General features: G+C 65.4%; 1 protein-coding gene across 1 annotated transcript; it reads right to left on the reverse strand.

The window, feature by feature from the left end:
- Window positions 1-99: 99 nt before the first annotated feature.
- Window positions 100-13017, reverse strand: KIF7 (kinesin family member 7). The gene is given in 19 exon segments (XM_087829077.1): window positions 100-801; window positions 973-1119; window positions 1212-1410; window positions 1907-2113; window positions 2532-2747; window positions 2830-3006; window positions 3106-3231; window positions 4748-4945; window positions 5987-6189; window positions 6781-6933; window positions 7194-7309; window positions 7684-7832; window positions 8649-8876; window positions 9372-9482; window positions 9596-9934; window positions 9936-10134; window positions 10335-10728; window positions 11046-11246; window positions 12402-13017. Coding segments are annotated over 19 exon segments (4035 nt in total). The 5' UTR covers window positions 12730-13017; the 3' UTR covers window positions 100-457.
- Window positions 13018-16129: the final 3112 nt, after the last annotated feature.

Raw genomic sequence — 16129 nt, forward strand, 5'->3', positions numbered from 1 at the left:
TCTTGGCCAGGCCTGAGCCACAGCTGTCCCGTGGCCTCTGAAGAACCCTCAAGCCTGCTGTGTTCCCAGGTCTGGCCCCTACTACTGTCAAAGTGAAAATTCCCACTTGTCATTTATTATAAAAAAGTTTTACAAAATTTTAAAAATGTGATGTTTCCCAATTCCCGCCATGTACACGACCCCATAAACCACAGGCTGTATTATGAGCAGCCTGGGCCGAGCCCCAGGACTCAGGCACACACAGAGACCAGAGCTGTCCTGAAACAAGCCAGGGGTGCCCGTGGGCACCTCCGCTTAACGGAAGCGAGTGGTGGGGGGTCTGCTTTAAAAAAAAAAACACAAAAAACAGTCCAGTTCATGTGGGTTGACCGGTCGTGTGAAGCTGGCCTGGAGTGGGGCGAGGTGAGGACTCCCTCGCAGAATGGACGCGCACCGTCCCTCGGGGGGCTCTGCCCGGCTAGAGGGGGTTTCTCCTGACGTCGATCATGCCCGGGCTGGGCCTCCGCAGCTCCCGCCGGGGCCTGGTCACAGGCGCGGACCCGAGGTTCCAGGGCAGACCCGCCTCCCCCACAGACAGCACTCGCCCTGCGGGAGGCTCCTCCGGGGAGCCCTGCTCCTCGCCGCCCAGGCTGGAGCGCTTCCACGTCTGCGGGAGCGGGGCGTGCACCAGGTCCCGCACCTCCTCCCGGGCACGGGGGGCGCCCTCGGCCTGGGGCGGCTGCCAGAGCGGCTCGGGTGCTGCGTGGAGCTCCTCGTTTCCGGGGGGCTGTCTGCTCTCCGGGCACAGGGGCTTCTCCCCGCCTGCCAAAGGGAAGGGACGCCCGGGTCAGCAAGGGAGGCGGCAGCCCCCTCCCGGGCCCCAGCACAGTGAGCAGCGAGGGAAGTGACCCAGGAAGGGCCTCTCCCCACACAAGGCCAGGGAGCCCGAGCCCAGCCAGGCGGGCAGGCACCCGGGGGTGCGGGAGCACTTACCCCTGCCCGCACCCGGGGCGCTCGGCCCGCCCAGCCTCTGCCGCAGCTCCTGGTTCACCCGCACGGCGCGGCCCAGCTCGCGCTCCAGGGCCTGGATCCTGCTCTCGTACTGCCTCCTGCTGTCGGCCAGCCCCTCGCCCAGGTGGTCTAGACGGGAGGGAGAGGAGGGCGGCGAGGGGGGGCCTGCGAGCGCGCACAACCGGGCGCCGGGGCAGAGCGCGGGGCGGGCCCGGCCTCACCTCGGCTCTGCTGCAGCAGCAGCTGCACGTTCTGCTCGTGCTCCTTCTGCTGCAGCGTCAGCTGCCGGTCCATCTCCAGGCGCTGCCGCTCCAGCGCCGCCTCCAGCCAGAACGCCAGGCGCTGCTGCTCCTCCAGCTGCATCTCCAGCTCCGAGAAGGCCACCTGCTGCTGGTGCTGCTCCTCCCGCAGCGTCACCACCTGCGTGCAGGTCGCAGGCTTAGGCCTGGCTCCGCATCCCTCTGCCTGGGAGCCCGCACTCGGGCCACCACTGCCCGCCCCATGCCAGACGTCGCCAGGAAAAACGGGGGCCCTCAGACGCCTTCTCAGGGGCGTCCAGGCGGCGATTTCCTGGGGCTCCGTGGAGGCCCAGGCTTCTCGGCCTCCACACTGACGGCCTGGGCCTGTCCTGTGCGTGGTAGGATGTGGAGAAGCATCGCCGGCCTCTGCCCCTGCCGTTGTGACAACCCAAAGTATCTCCAGACACGGCCACATGTACCCCGGGCCAGCACACTCATCCCTGCTGAGAACCACCGATGGGGACAAGGGCCACCCTGGAGGTGCCAATCAGCCCGGAAGGCGTGGTGGACATGGTCTTAGCTTTGCCGAGTAGAAAAGGCTTCCAAGAGAGACCGAGGCGGCCCTGGAGCTCAGGGAGGAGGTGGCAGGGCTGGGGGGGGCGGTGACACAGACACACCTTGTCGAAGTACTTGCAGAGCAGGGCTCTGGTCTCCGAGGACGACAGGTAGCTGAGCTTGGCCATGAGGTTCATCTCGCACTGGGACAGCAAGGAGGCCGAGGCCCGCAGCACCCGCTGGCGGCAGGTGATGGCCTCGTTTTTGTACTCGATGGCAGCGTCCAGGGCCTCGATGGCCTCGTCCAGCTGGAACAGCGTCCGCTCCTCCTGCGGGGCACGCACGGGGGTCACGGGTTCCATTTTCCTGAATGACTAAGTCCTAGGCCCACAGCCACAGTTGACCCCTAAGTGTCCCCTCGTCCTGGGCTGTCACAGCCCAACCCCGGGGGGTTGGGGGGAGGCGGGGGCTCTGCTAACAGGCTGCTCTCTGCCCCTAGAGGAGCTCAGAATACCCTACACTGAAGGGAGGGCCAGGCGGGACCCCCGGGGAAGAGACACAGGTGTGGTCCCCACACTCAGTCCCACACTGGAGCCGAGATGCTGGGCCGGGGTCAGAGCAGCACAGGTCAGGGTCCGACTCCAGCTGGAGGGGAACCAGGCCCAGCCCGTGCGTCCCAGACAAGAGGCCAGAGCAGGGGCCCGCCCAGCGCGCGCTCCAGCCCCAGCCCCCCCTCTGCGGGCGCACCTCGGGGGACAGCAGGCTGCCCTGCCGCAGCTTGCCATCAATGTCCAGGCGCTGCTTCAGCAACGAGTCCTTCTCGTGGCGCAGGGCGTCGATCTCTCTGCGGATCTGCTGCTGGCTCTGGGCACTGCCCTGGCGCAGCTGCCCGCTCTTCTCGGACAGCTCCTTCTCCAGGTGCTCCAGCCGGCTGGACACCCGCACGATGTCCTCGGTGAGGGCCTGGGGCAGCACCCAGGGCGTTAGGGGAGGGCAGGCCCCGTCCTGGGGTGTATGTAGCCCCGACCCAGGGGGCGGCCCCCACCTGGCTGGACCGCAGGCGCTTGCTCTCCAGCCCCGTCTTCTCCTGCATCAGGGCCTCCTTCTTGGCCAGGATGGCCTCGCGCTTGCGCAGCTCCTCCCCCAGCTCCTCCAGCGCGCGCCGCTGCTGCAGGACCTTCTCCATCTCCTGGTCCAGCCACTTCTTCTGCTCCTCGATCTTCTGAGGGGAAGCGGGGGCAGGCGGGCGGGTGCTCAGCGCTCAGCCCCGCTGGGTGGGCAGCCCCACCGGGCGGGCGGTGGGTGTCCCTGGGGTGCCCACCTGCTGCTGCTCCAGGCTGAACACGGAGCCGCTGCTGCCGCTGCGCCGCTTCCTCTGGAACGCGGCGATCTCCTCGGTCTTGATCCGCAGGATCTTCTGCTGCTGCTCGTGCTTGAGCTCCAGCTCCTGGGGGCGCGCAGGGGAGAGGCTCAGGGGCCGGGGGCCGCAGGGGAGAGGAGCAGGGGCCGGGGGCGCGCAGGGGAGAGGCTCAGGGGCCGGGGGCGCACAGGGGAGAGGCTCAGGGGCCGGGGGCGCGCAGGGGAGAGGAGCGGGGGCCGGGGGCGCGCAGGGGAGAGGAGCAGGGGCCGGGGGCGCGCAGAGGAGAGGAGCAGGGGCCGGGGGCGCGCAGAGGAGAGGAGCAGGGGCCGGGGGCGCGCAGGGGAGAGGAGCAGGGGCCGGGGGCGCGCAGAGGAGAGGAGCAGGGGCCGGGGGCGCGCAGGGGAGAGGAGCAGGGGCCGGGGGCGCGCAGGGGAGAGGCTCAGGGGCCGGGGCGCGCAGGGGAGAGGAGCAGGGGCCGGGGGCGCGCAGAGGAGAGGAGCAGGGGCCGGGGTCGCGCAGAGGAGAGGAGCAGGGGCCGGGGGCGCGCAGAGGAGAGGAGCAGGGGCCGGGGGCGCGCAGAGGAGAGGAGCAGGGGCCGGGGTCGCGCAAGGGAGAGGAGCGGGGGCCGGGGGCGCGCAGGGGAGAGGAGCAGGGGCCGGGGACGCGCAGGGGAGAGGAGCAGGGGCCGGGGGCGCGCAGGGGAGAGGAGCGGGGGCCGGGGGCGCGCAGGGGAGAGGAGCGGGGGCCGGGGGCGCGCAGAGGAGAGGAGCAGGGGCCGGGTGTGCGCCGGGGAAAGGTGCAAGGACCTGGGGCGCGCCGGGAAGAGACGCAGGGGCCGGGGGCGCGCAGAGATGTGCAGGGGCCGGGGGCGCGCAGAGGAGAGGAGCAGGGGCCGGGTGTGCGCCGGGGAAAGGTGCAAGGACCTGGGGCGCGCCGGGAAGAGACTCAGGGGCCGGGGGCGCGCAGAGATGTGCAGGGGCCGGGGGCGCGCCGTGAAGAGGCACAGGGGCCGGGGGCGCACAGAGGAGAGGCTCGGGGACAAAGGGGCTAACAGGGGAGAGGTTCAGGGCTCTGGGGGCACGCAGAGGAGAGGCGCAGGGGCTGGGGATTTGCAAGGGAGATGCGCAGGTCCCGGGCCGCGCAAGGGAGAGACTCAGGGGCTGGAGGCGCGCAGAGGAGAGGCGCAGGGGCTGGGGGCGCCCCGGGAAGAGGCGCAGGGGCCGGGGGCGTGCAGAGGGGAGGCACAGGGACAAAGGGGCGCGCAGGGGAGGGGCACGGGGACCGGGGGCGCGCAGGGGCGGAGCCGTGCGCTCCAGCGTCTCCCCAGAGCCTGGGTGCGCCTGCCCCTCCAACACAGCCCTGCACAGTGTCCCCAGCCTCACATTCCCCCCCCCCCCGCGTCGCGCTGGGGACCAGCGACGGGAAGCAAACAGCGATCCGGCTCCTACAGGAGGCGGTGCCCGTCCCCTCATCGGGTTCCCGGCTCTGGCCTTGGCGCTGCTATAACCACCCTCATCTACAGGCGAGAAACACTCGGGGAGGCCAAGGGGCTGCTGGGGACGGTCCGCGGGGGCGCAGGGCTGCCCGCCGGCCGGGGCCCGACCTTGACGCGGTGCTGCCTCTTGCTCATCTCGGTCTCCAGGCGCCGCTTCTGCTCCGTCTCCTCGCGAAGCCGCCTCTGCAGCTGCGCCTGCTGCTGGCGCATCACCTGCACGTTCCGCTCCAGCTCCCGCAGCCGCTTCTCGCTCTGCGCCGCCAGCGCCGCCAGCCGCTCGGTCGCCTGCTGCTTCTCCTTCAGCACCTGCGACGGCACAGCCCCCGCTGGGCCCACGGTCCAGGGACCAATAGAAACATCAGGAGGGCCCGGCCCGTGTGGCTCAGTGGTTGAGGGTCGACCTAGGAACCAGGAGGTCGCCGGTTCGATTCCCGGCCAGGGCACAGGCCCGGGGTGCAGGCTCCTCGATCCCCAGCAGGGGGCGCGCGGGAGGCAGCTGGTCCACGTTTCTATCCCTCCCCCCCTTTCTCTCTCTCTCTCTCTTCCTCTCCCTCCTTCTCTCTCTAAAATCAATAAAAACATTAAAAAAAAAACAACATCAGGATGCTAATGGGACTGCTACCCTGCCATCTGCTGCATACCAGGCTCCACACCAGGTGCTCTGCGAATGTTCAATGACCCCAACAGTCCTAGCGGAAAGGATGACGACTCTCAGCCCCGGTTAACAGGTGAAACCGCGGCACAGAGAGGTTAGGAAACTTGACCGAGGACACACAGCTAGCAAATGGCAGAGCTGGGATTCAAACCCAAACAGTCCGGGCCCAGAGCCCGTGCCCTTCCCCGCTCGGCTGTCTTGCGTCCTGGACGCCTGACCTGAGCGAGGAAGGAAGGAAGGAATGGTGGATGGACAGTGGCAGAGATGGGACGGACAGACAGGGTGGGTGGACAGAAAAGGGGATGGGATTGTGGAAAAATAAAGAGCAGGGTGCACAGGTGACGCGTGGGTCGATAAAGGGGGCCAGACGGACGAACGGACAGCTGGTCACAGCAGCTGATAAGCAGGTGGATGGATCAGAGGGACACAGGCTGACCGGGAGGCAGACGGAGGGAGGATGGGCGGAGAGGAAAGTGAATGGGCGTTGGAAGGACAGACGGATGGGTGAGGTCAGGGAGGCTGCATGGGGAAGGGTCGATGTGCTTTCCCTGCCCACCCCTCCCCCTCCCTGTGGGCTCCTAGGGGGGCTTCAGCAGCACGGGCCTCCCCTCCCCGCCTGGGCCACAGCGAGCTCGTCCCTAGAGCCCCCGCTTGGGTGGCCACATCTGCCACCCCAGGGTCCCGACACGGACCTGCACCTGGCTCTGGGCGGCGGCCACCCTCCTGCGGAACTCCTGCAGCTGGGACCGCTCCCCCGCATCCTGGGGCTCCCTGCCCTCGAGTTCCCGCAGCTGCCTCTGGCCCTCGCTCAGCTCGGCCCGCACGCGCTCGGCCTCCTGCTCCAGCTCCCGGATGCGCTGGCTGTGCTGCCGATTCAGGGCCTGGGCTGCCTTCCCTGGAGAAGGGGGGTCCCCCTCGTCAGCACAGGCCGCTGTCCCCAACGAGGACAATCCACTCGATTCCGATGGCTTCACCAGTGAATTCCGCCAAACGTTCCGAGATTAAAAACCTGTCCTTCCTAGACTCCTCCAAAAAACTGAAGGAGGGGCGACGCTTCCTAACACACTTTATGAGGCCACCATAACCCTGATTCCAAACCCGGCGAGGAGAACACACAGGAAACTCCAGACCAATATCTCTGATGACTACAGATATGAAAATCCTAAACGAAATACCAGCAAGTCACATCCAGCAGTCCGTCAAAAAAATAATACGTCACGATCGAGTGGGGCCCATTCCAGGGGCACAGGGATGTTTCAACATGGGCAAATCAATCAGTGAAACACACCACACCAACAAAAGAAAGGGTAGAAATCATATGACCTCATCAATAGATTACTATCCCCGTTTTAGGAATGAGGAAACCGAGGCACAGAGAGGTTGTTCTACCTGCTCAAGGTCACACAGCTGGGTATCAAAAACCTAGGTCATCTGGCCCTGGCCCCTAACCACCGTCTGCGGGAGGCCACCGCGCTGGGCTCCTCACCTGTGCGGACCAGCTCGCCAATGAGCTCCTCCTTCATGCGGATGTTGATGGCCAGTTCCCGAATCTTCTGCTGGGCCTGGGCCAGCCGCCACTCGGAGGCTGTGGCAGCGGGGGCCTGGCGGCGCCGAGCCTGGGCCTTGCTCCCATGAACCACTGTACAAGGCCAGCTGTCAAGGCCACGGACCCCCTGACAGTGCGGGAGGCAGGGGGGAAGGGGGCAGGCAGGGGAGTGCATGGGGGGGCAGGCAGGGGAGTGCATGGGGGGGCAGGCAGGGGAGTGCATGGGGGGGCAGGCAGGGGAGTGCATGGGGGGGCATGCCAGGGATGATGCGTGGAATGTCCAGGGTGGCCAGTCAGGACCAAGGAAAGAGGAGGGAGGGGTCAGGGTCCTCTCTGCATCCCACCCAGCTCGCCTTTGGGCTCCAGGGTGGCTGCACCCATCTCCTCGAGGTGAAGCTCTGGGCCCTTCCTGCTGGGTGGACTCCCTGGTCCGGCCTCCACCCTCTGGCCGCACTTGCTGATCCCGTTTCTGGAGGCCGGAAGCTGGCATCAGCGCTGTACCCATTCCCTGCCGCAGCCCAGCCACCGCCCAGGCCAGAGGCAGGAAGACGGGGCACTGGCCTCCCATCCCATCATCAACAGAACCTGTCCGCCCAGCAGAACCCTGAGGCAGGGGCCAAGCTTGGGGGGTGCAGGGGAGCTGGGGTGCCAAGGACCTCCTTGGAGGCTAAGAACCGGGCGCCTGCCCACCCCCGCAGGGACTTGGTTCAGAGCCCCAGCTCCTGTCTGCTCTCTCCCGAGGGCTGGCAGGGGCGATGTAGGTCAGGGCACCCTGAGATCACAGGGTCCCCAGCCTGGGCCCCGAGCGGGTCCCTGTCAGGTGCACAGCGGGGGCCCACTCACCTGCGCAGGTGCAGGGCCTGCCGGGGCGGCCACTGCTCCTCCCCCTCCTCCGGCTCCCCCTCTTCCTGCTCCTCTGATGCAGCTGAAGAGCCATTTTCCAGCCTGTCTTCTTCCAGCAACGTGGCCCCCGCCTCCCTGCCATCGGCCACCTGCCAGGGGCAGGGCAGGGTTTCAGGTGAGGCGGCCTCCAGGGCTCCCTCTATGGGCCGCCTCCGTCACTGCATCTTCGCTCCCACCCACCCCCTGGCCTGTGTGCCCACCCACATCTCTGCCTCAAGCCCTGCCTTACCTTCAAGATCCAGCTCAGCTGACACCAGGGGGAGGGCCTTCCAAACCCAAGTCAGAGCAGGAGCTCCCCCCCCATATCCCCCCCCCCCCGCCCCATCCACCCCCCCCCTCCCCCCCGGCTCCCAAAGTACCTGACACTCTCAAGTGACCACCTGCCAGTTCTGTCTGGTATACAGGACACTGGCACCCAAGTCTTATCTCCCTAACAACACCCGGCCAGGGTGGCAGCTGCGTAACAGGCTTCCGCCAGACCCACGGCCTCCCTCTCCTCAGGCCCCCAGGACTGGAGAGCTGAGGACCCAGAGCCTCTGTCCCAAGGGCCCCACGTGACAGGACCAGAAGCAAGAGACGAGGCTCAGGGAGATCAGGGCTCATGGGAAAGTGAACTTCCAAAGAGAGGCATCCAAAGACAGAGGGGGTGGCCTCAGAGGTGATGAGCTCCCTGTCTCTGGAGGTGTGCAAGCTTCCCCGTCCAGTGCTGGAACCCAGGACGCCCTCTGCAACCCCCAAGCAATCTCTGCCCTTCTAAGAGGGCCCACAGTCACCCAAACCTTGGCCCTTCCTCTAAGGACACAAAAAGGGGCATCCCACAGCTGGTCTTATGAAAGCTGGGGTGAGGGATACTCTGTCCAGCATCCCCCAGTCCAACAGGCCCAGCGGCCTCGCCACCTCCTCACCTCTCCCCAGTTCTCAGGGCCAGCTCCATCTCCAGGAAGGCCCGCGGGGGGCACCATGCCCAGCACATGGGGCCGGGCGCCCGCCAGGGGGGCTGTGTGAGGCCGGGGCACAAACGACCCAGGAGGCAGGCCCCGCAGGAGCCCCGGGGCCCCCCAGCCCGGCCGCACCAGCTCTAGCCGCAGCCGCAGCTCTTCCATCTCCTCCTGCTGCTCACGCAGGCGGTCGCTCTGCAAGACATGGTCCTGGCGCTGAGGGGCGCGCGGGTGGGGGCCGTGCCACAGGGATGCCGACAGGAAGGAGCGCGCGTGGGACACCGAAGGAGGGGCCTGAGGCCACCTGCTCCCTGTGGGCTGGCCCTGAGGAGGGCCAAGGAGCTCTGGCCACCTCTTGAGGTCCCCTGACCCCTACAACACCCTGCCAGATCTCCGCGTCCGTGCCAGGCGCGGCCACCAGGTGGCAGCAGGCGCAACACTGACCCAGTCACCTCGGGACAAGAGGGAGGGTCTGGCTCCCCGGCCCCGCCCCATCCTGCTGCGCCTCGGGTCCCCCGGCCACCCAGGCTCGCAACCACCCCGCACGCCCACGCGCGCTGCTCCGTTCCTCGTCTCCACGCACCTGCTCCTTTGCACATGCCCCCATCTCTACCTGCCCTGGCTGATTTCCTCCCCTCCGCCCCCCCCCTTGGCTCACTTGCACCCCGTCCGTGGACGTGGCGGCCCCACCTGCAGCTTGTACTGCTCCATGGCGTCCTCCAGGGCAGCCAGAAAGTCTCGGTTCTCTTCCTCCAGCCGGGCCACCTGGCTCTGCAGGGCCAGCAGCGCACCCTCGTCTCCCTGTGGGGCAGGGAGACGGCGCTCTGGTCATAGACGGAGGCGGGGGGCGGGCGCACAGCGGGCTGGCCGAGGACCTTCTCCTTCTCCGGACCCCCCCCCCCCCAGGGCCACACCTGGTCCTTGGCCACCTTCCTGCCGCCGGGCCCCTGCGTGGCCCGCTCCTCGGCGGCGGAGGCGCTGTCGATGCCGCTGTCGGGGCCCGAGGCGGAGCTCAGGGCGCTGCGCTCGCCCTCGACGGCGCACAGCCAGTCGCGCACCTTGCGGGCGGCGGCGCAGGGCAGCCCGGGCTCGGCCTGCAGCTCGCGCAGGAGGCTGTAGGCGGCGTCGGTGCGCGCCCGGTAACGCGCGCACTCGGCGCCCAGGCGCGCGGCGGCCACGGCGGGGGCGGCGGGGGGCCCCGGGCCGCGCCGGCCTCGGTGGATGATGCGCGTCTCCGAGCGGTGCCGCGGGGGGGGCCCGCGCGCCGCCCGCCCCGTCCTCGGGCGCCCGCTCGGCCTCGGGCCGCCAGTTGACCGTGGCGCGGTTGCAGATGTTCTGCGCGCGGCTGGCGTAGTTGAGGGTGTTGAGGGTCTCGTCGAAGTCCGAGGACGAGGGGCTGACGCAGGCGATCATCACCGTCTTGGCGTTTCCGCCCAGCGAGTCCTTGAGGATCCTGGGGACGCCAGGCGGGCGCGTCAGGGACCCCCCTCCCCCTGCGCGCCAGGGCCCCTGGTCTGAGGCTCAGACTGCACGGCTGCGCGCCCCAGAAGCCGACGGGGGGCGCACCCCCTGCACTGGCCTCCCCTAGCTCCACCCAGAGGCCACCTGGGAGGCGCGACAGAGGAGTGGCCCTCGCGCGCCCCGCGGGCTCACCGGGTGATCTTGGAGTCCCGGTAGGGGATGTGGCTGCCCCGGCGCTGGGGGTCGCCCAGGGCGCTGATGACGTTGCCCAGGGCCAGGAGGCTGCTGTTGATCTGGATGCTCTCCTTGAGGCGCTCGCCGGTGCTCCCCGTCTTGAGCACCCTCTCCGAGCCCGCCAGGTCCACGAAGTGGAACTTGGAGACGAGCAGCTGGCCCGCGGCGGGGCGGGGCAGGCGGCTGGGGGCGCGCCCGCGCTGCTCCAGGGTCACGGTGAAGACCGTGTGCGAGCGGCTGGACAGGCGGTTGAGGTGAGTGGCCCCCGTGTGCCGCGCCGCGTTGCCCATCTCCAGGACGCTCAGCACCTCGTCCAGGCCCTCGACGGCCACTTCCTTCACCCCGCACAGCACTGCGGGGTGCGAGGCAGTGAGCCCGGGGCGGCTCTTCCTGGCCCGGGGGCCCCTTTCCCTTCCCCGGGGCCCCTGCCCACCCTGATTTGGGCTGGAGGGGCTCCGGCTTCCCCCATGCCCGCCTCAAAGCCCCTCTTGGGGTGCACAGTATACACCCAGAGTCGGGGAGACAGGGGAGAGCAAAGCAAAGCTTTCCAGAGCTTGGGTTGCCCAGGCCGGTGTCCCTCCCAGACAGGCAGCCAACCTCCAGCCGGAGAAGCGTCCCCAAGCCGGGTGGCCCCTCCGCTCCCCGGGGGACGGCCTGGGGTGTCCTCACCGACATTGCCACGATCGTCTTCCCGAAGCTGGATGTCGCGGCTGGCGGTGCCCACCTCGAGCAGGTCTCGGAACTCTTCCTTGTAAACCTCCAGGTAGGACACGTGCACGAGGCAGTCGAGCAGGTCGTTCTCATCGATGAGCTTGAAGGCCTCGGCCATGACCCGCGGGATGATGCCCTGCTCGTCCTCGTGAAGGGAGGCTAGGGAGACACGGCACCCCCAGCTGGAGATCCAAGGCCCCGGATCCCCTGCCAGCAGCTGGAGGACGGGGCTCCAGGATAGAGGAGGCCGCCGCGGAAGCCGGGATGGGTCGTCAGGCAGAGCCATAAAATCTCAGAGTTGGAAGCAACCTCTCGTGGCTCAAGCAACCCCTTTTGTGATATAAACATCCCCCCACGACATTCCTGCCAGATCCCCAGATACTCTTGGCTTGATTACCCCCCGGGGTACGGGGAGCTCATTACCATAGTCTATGCTGTTATCTAAAGGACCTCCTAAATTTATCCCAAAGAAGTAATAAGAGGATGTTCAGAGCAGCCCTCCTCCTCATAACTACAAACAAACATCCTAAGCATCCACCCCAAGACCCAACAGGGAGATCTGCTTAAATAAATTATCTTATACTCACAATGGAATGCCAGGGGGCCGTGAAAAAAATTAAATTGAAGAGTATTTCATGACATAGAGGCATGTGTATGATATATTGTTCAGAAAATAAAACAGGGTACAAAAAATTGGGTACAACATTTTCTTAAAAATTACAGGACTTTCCGAAGAGAAAGAAACTGGAACCCTAACAAGCTGCGTGATTTCCAAATGGCAGCTTTATTTCTGTGTGCTTTTCTGTATTTTTCTAATTTTTTATGACAAACACTTACACTTTTATAACCCAAGAGAAAACATTCATACCATTTAAAATGGGGCAGTTCCCTCAATTGGCCCGAAGTCTCTCTCTCCCAAAAGTCTGCTCCAGAGCCTCCTGGAACCAGCCCGCGGCCCTACTATGTGGCAGCCGGAGCACATCTCTTCCAGGACAGTCCCTGCTCTGACACCCTGACTAGATCATGGATTCCTGACCGTCCTGACAACCTGCAGAGACCAGCCAACTCCCGCCGAGGTCCCCAAAACCAGACAGCGTGGCCCTGCCTCTGTGCAGTTGACAAGGCCCCTTCCTCCCGGCCCTGCCCAGCCCACTGACATGCACGGTCCCACCCCGGGCTGCCGATCTGTTCAGGAAACTGCTCCCCCTCCCCCAGCATCCCCACTTTCAACCGGGATCGGTAGCAAGAGGGCGGGGGCACAAAGGCAGGAGCCACTGAGGCCCCTCCAGGCGGGCACGGGGCAGGGCCACTCACCCACGCTGGCCTCCCCCATGGTGTACGTCTTCCCGGAGCCCGTCTGCCCGTAGGCGAAGACCGTGGCATTGAAGCCTTCAAAGAACGCCTCCAGGAGGGGCTGCACGCAGGCCTGGTACACGGCCTCCTGCCCCGAGTCTTCGTGCAGCACCACATGGAATCCAAAGTGGCGATCCCGGCCCAGGGTGACCCGGCCGAGCTCCGGCTCCACCCTCAGGCAGCTCTGGTGGCCATGCAGCAGCTCCTTGGGCAGCAGCGGGCGGACTCGCAGGGCCACCCTCACCGGGGCATCCTCAGCCCCTGGCAGCCTCTGCGCCTCCAGCCCCATGTTGAGGGAGGGCTGCTCCAGGCCCTGTGGAGAGGAACAGGGCCCCCCGCCATCAGCACCTGTGCTCCAGGGGCTGGACTCACCCTGCAGGTGACCTGGAGCCCGATCCTGCAGCTCCTGACCTTGGAGGGATGGAGGTCAAAGTTCAGAGCCTTCTCTGTACCCCAGGGACTGGAGCCCAAATGCTGCGAGGGCCACCCTACAGTCCTATACAGCCACATGTCACAGCTCTCATCACCGGCAAAATAAGGGCCTAACTCCTTCCCTTGCCACCCAAGGGCTTGTGTGCCAGCGGCACCCTTCCCCTGTGCCCCCGCCTCCTGGAAGACACCCCGTCCCCACTGGGTTTTCCAGTCTCTGCCTCTGTCACATCACACTCCCTTTCTTCAAAAAAAGTCAACAGATCCCTCGGTTCGTTGCGAGACCCCCAGCGGACGCCAGAAACCAGGGACAGTACCGAACCCTGGATCTACTGTATCTCCCTTTGCATACATACCTGTGATAATTTACAAACTAAGCACAGTAAGAGGTTAGCAACAGTACAATAGACCATTTTAACCATATATTGCAATAAAAGTGATGTGCGCCCGGCCAGTGTGGCTGGGTGGTTGAGCATCGGCCTATGAACCAAGAGGCCACGGTTGGATTCCTGGTCAGGACACATGCCGGGGTTGTGGGCTCCTGGGTCCCCAGCAGGGGGCGCGCAGGAGGCAGCCGAGCAGTGACTCTTTTATCATCGATGTTTCTCTCTCTCTCTCTCTCTCTCTGAAATCAATAAAAACATATTTTTAAAAAAGTTACATCTATGTGGTCAATCCGCTCAGGGGGTCCCTGGCTGAAGTCCTTCTCCAGGCCCAACAAGTTGCCTCCATGGGGGTTTTCATTCGTGTCTCCCACGCACCCACTCGGTGCCTTTTCCACCCTAAGGCGCGCTCCTCGCGCACCGTGGCCGAAACTACCAAACTCCTTTTTCCTTCCCAATTTCACGGAAGATTCGAGATGACTGCACACCTCCCACCTAAAGCATTCCATTTTCATTTTATTTTATTTTTTCCTGTGCCGTCGGGGGCGTGTGTGAGGCTCGCGCTCCTGTCTTGAGCTTCTCTCCGCGCCTGCAGCGGTTTTCTGGTTCATGAAATCACTCCGTCCCCGCGGGGTGCCCGCAGCTGGGGGGCACAGCGGTCCCGGCCCCGCTCACTCTGAACTTTTTTTTCAGCTCCTTGGGGGTCCCCGCTTCTCTGCGCCCCGAACCGTGCGCCCGGCACCGAAGGCCGGGGCTCCGGGAAGTTCGGAAAAGTGGCCACAAAGGCAGAGCCTCGCCTCGCAGCCCGGCCAGGCCCGGGGTGTCGGCCCCCCGACTCCCCAACTTAGGGAAGGGGGGCTCCCCGCGCGCCGGGAAGGGCCCCCTGGAGGCTGGGAAGCGAGGATGGGCTCCCCTGGGGCGCCGGCTCCCAGCGCTCGGCCCGCGCACCCTCCCGGGCCCCCCACTCACCTGCAGGGGTGCGGGCGCAGCCCCCCGCCCCGCAGCCAGCCTCCGAGCCCCAAGGCCGCGCGCTCTGATGCCGTCAGCGGGACCCCCGCCCCCTAAACAATCCCGCCTTTCCCCGCAGCCCCGCCCGCCGGGCTTTGGGGGGGTTGAGGCAGCGGCGGGGCGGCGCCGGCGAGTCTGTCCGCGGGCGGGCGGGGCGAGCGCGCGCCCGGGGCGGGGCCACGTGTCCCGGGCACCCCCAGGGTCGCTCGCGGGGTGCGCTGATCTCAGCGCGGGCTCGGCCAACTATGGGGGCGCCACGGCCGACCCCAGAGGCCGGCCTGATTCCCCGAGGTGGGGAAGCCCGCTGCCCGCGGCCGGGACGCCGAGCTCTGGCCATGGCCAGGCGGCCAAGCTGAACCAGGGCCCTTTCGGGCTGCGGGGGGAGGGCGGGCTTCCCGGCTCCGGACTCTGGGAACGCGGACGCAGGGGGGCTCCTCTGCGCTGGTCGGTTCCTTCGTTTTTTTAGGGTGCGAACCTTCCCTCCCCCCCCCCCGCCAGGGCATCGCCCCCCCCCTCTCTGCACTCCCCGCGCCCCCTCCAAGCTCAGCTTCCCTTCTGTGACCTCCAATGGATGGGGTTGAATTTTAATGAAAATCCAGAAACGTATCTGCCGCTGAAAAAGTCTTAATGAAAACCGGACTCTGATGTCAACAGTGTGATCTCATGGTGTCCACGGGCGATTTCTACAGGAAGGCTGTCTAAATGGCCAGGACTCTGGCTGCCTCCGTGGGAGGAAACCCTCACCCTGGAGGGACAGAACTCACAAGGCCAGGCGGCTTGAACCAGGTGGTCATGTGTCACCTCAGCTAGCAGAGGGACCAGAGGGAGGGGGCCCCGGGGCAGGCTGACAGCGGCAATGGGACAGCGGGCCTGGCCTCTCCCCTTCTCTGCCATCACCTTCGGATAGAAAAGGCAGAGGTGCCGCTGCAGACGGATATCGTAAGGACACAGCCCTGTTTGGAAGCCTGCTCGGCTTTACGTGACGATTTAGACGCAGATACGCTTATGCCCATCAAGTGACAGTTCCAAGTGATAAGGTCACCCCATGGATATATCCACACACGTACACGAGCCGTTCTGTGTAAGGACATTTATTGTGGTACTGTTTGCAGTAGCAAAAAAAAAAAAAAAGAGCCCCTGGTTGGGGGACTGGTCAACTCAGTTACATGATGAGGCACTTGCTAGGTGGCCACTGAAAGGAGCGAGGACTCTGGGTGCCTAAGGTGCGCTGTGAGGGCCGAGCGGGAAGTACCTGCACGCACGTGTGCACATGCACAGCCTGGAGCTGGACCCCGGCACAGGAGACTGGCACCCTGGTTGTTTGGGTGAAGGGGAACCGGGACCTCAAGGGGGAAGACACGCACCCTCTTGCAGTGTTTGAACTTTAAATTATAGGTATACATTTCTGAGATTTACTGAATATTAGCATTTTCAAAAATAGAGCTTGGGGTGCTCTAAGTAGTGTAGACTTTCTAGGGCACACACCAGGATGCCAGCTTTCCAAAGGGTTGAAAGGCAGCTGAAGGCACAGGTGGAGGTGAGGCAGGAAGGGTGCCAATGGATGTGCTGAGCCAGGAGGTGGCGCTATGAGCACGGCCGGGACCCAGCCGGTGAAGACGCGCGGTACTGGGTACGCACAAAGTGACGCCGGTATTTCACATAAACACGAGAGAGCTTTTACACCCGACGGCTGTTCCTTCAAAGTAGCCCCCCGAGAAGCTGCACACTCAGGGACCTCTGAGCTTAAAAATATGTCCACAACTCCTGCTCGGTGGGACCTTCAGGTTAGCAACACGTAACTCTTTGGTGGCAAGTATTTGTCTACGAGGGTGGATCTAAACCTTGGAAACAGTCAAATGTCACTTGGCC

Source organism: Miniopterus natalensis, chromosome 22 (genome assembly GCF_054644295.1).
Source record: "Miniopterus natalensis isolate mMinNat1 chromosome 22, mMinNat1.hap1, whole genome shotgun sequence".
Lineage (NCBI taxonomy): Eukaryota > Metazoa > Chordata > Mammalia > Chiroptera > Miniopteridae > Miniopterus > Miniopterus natalensis.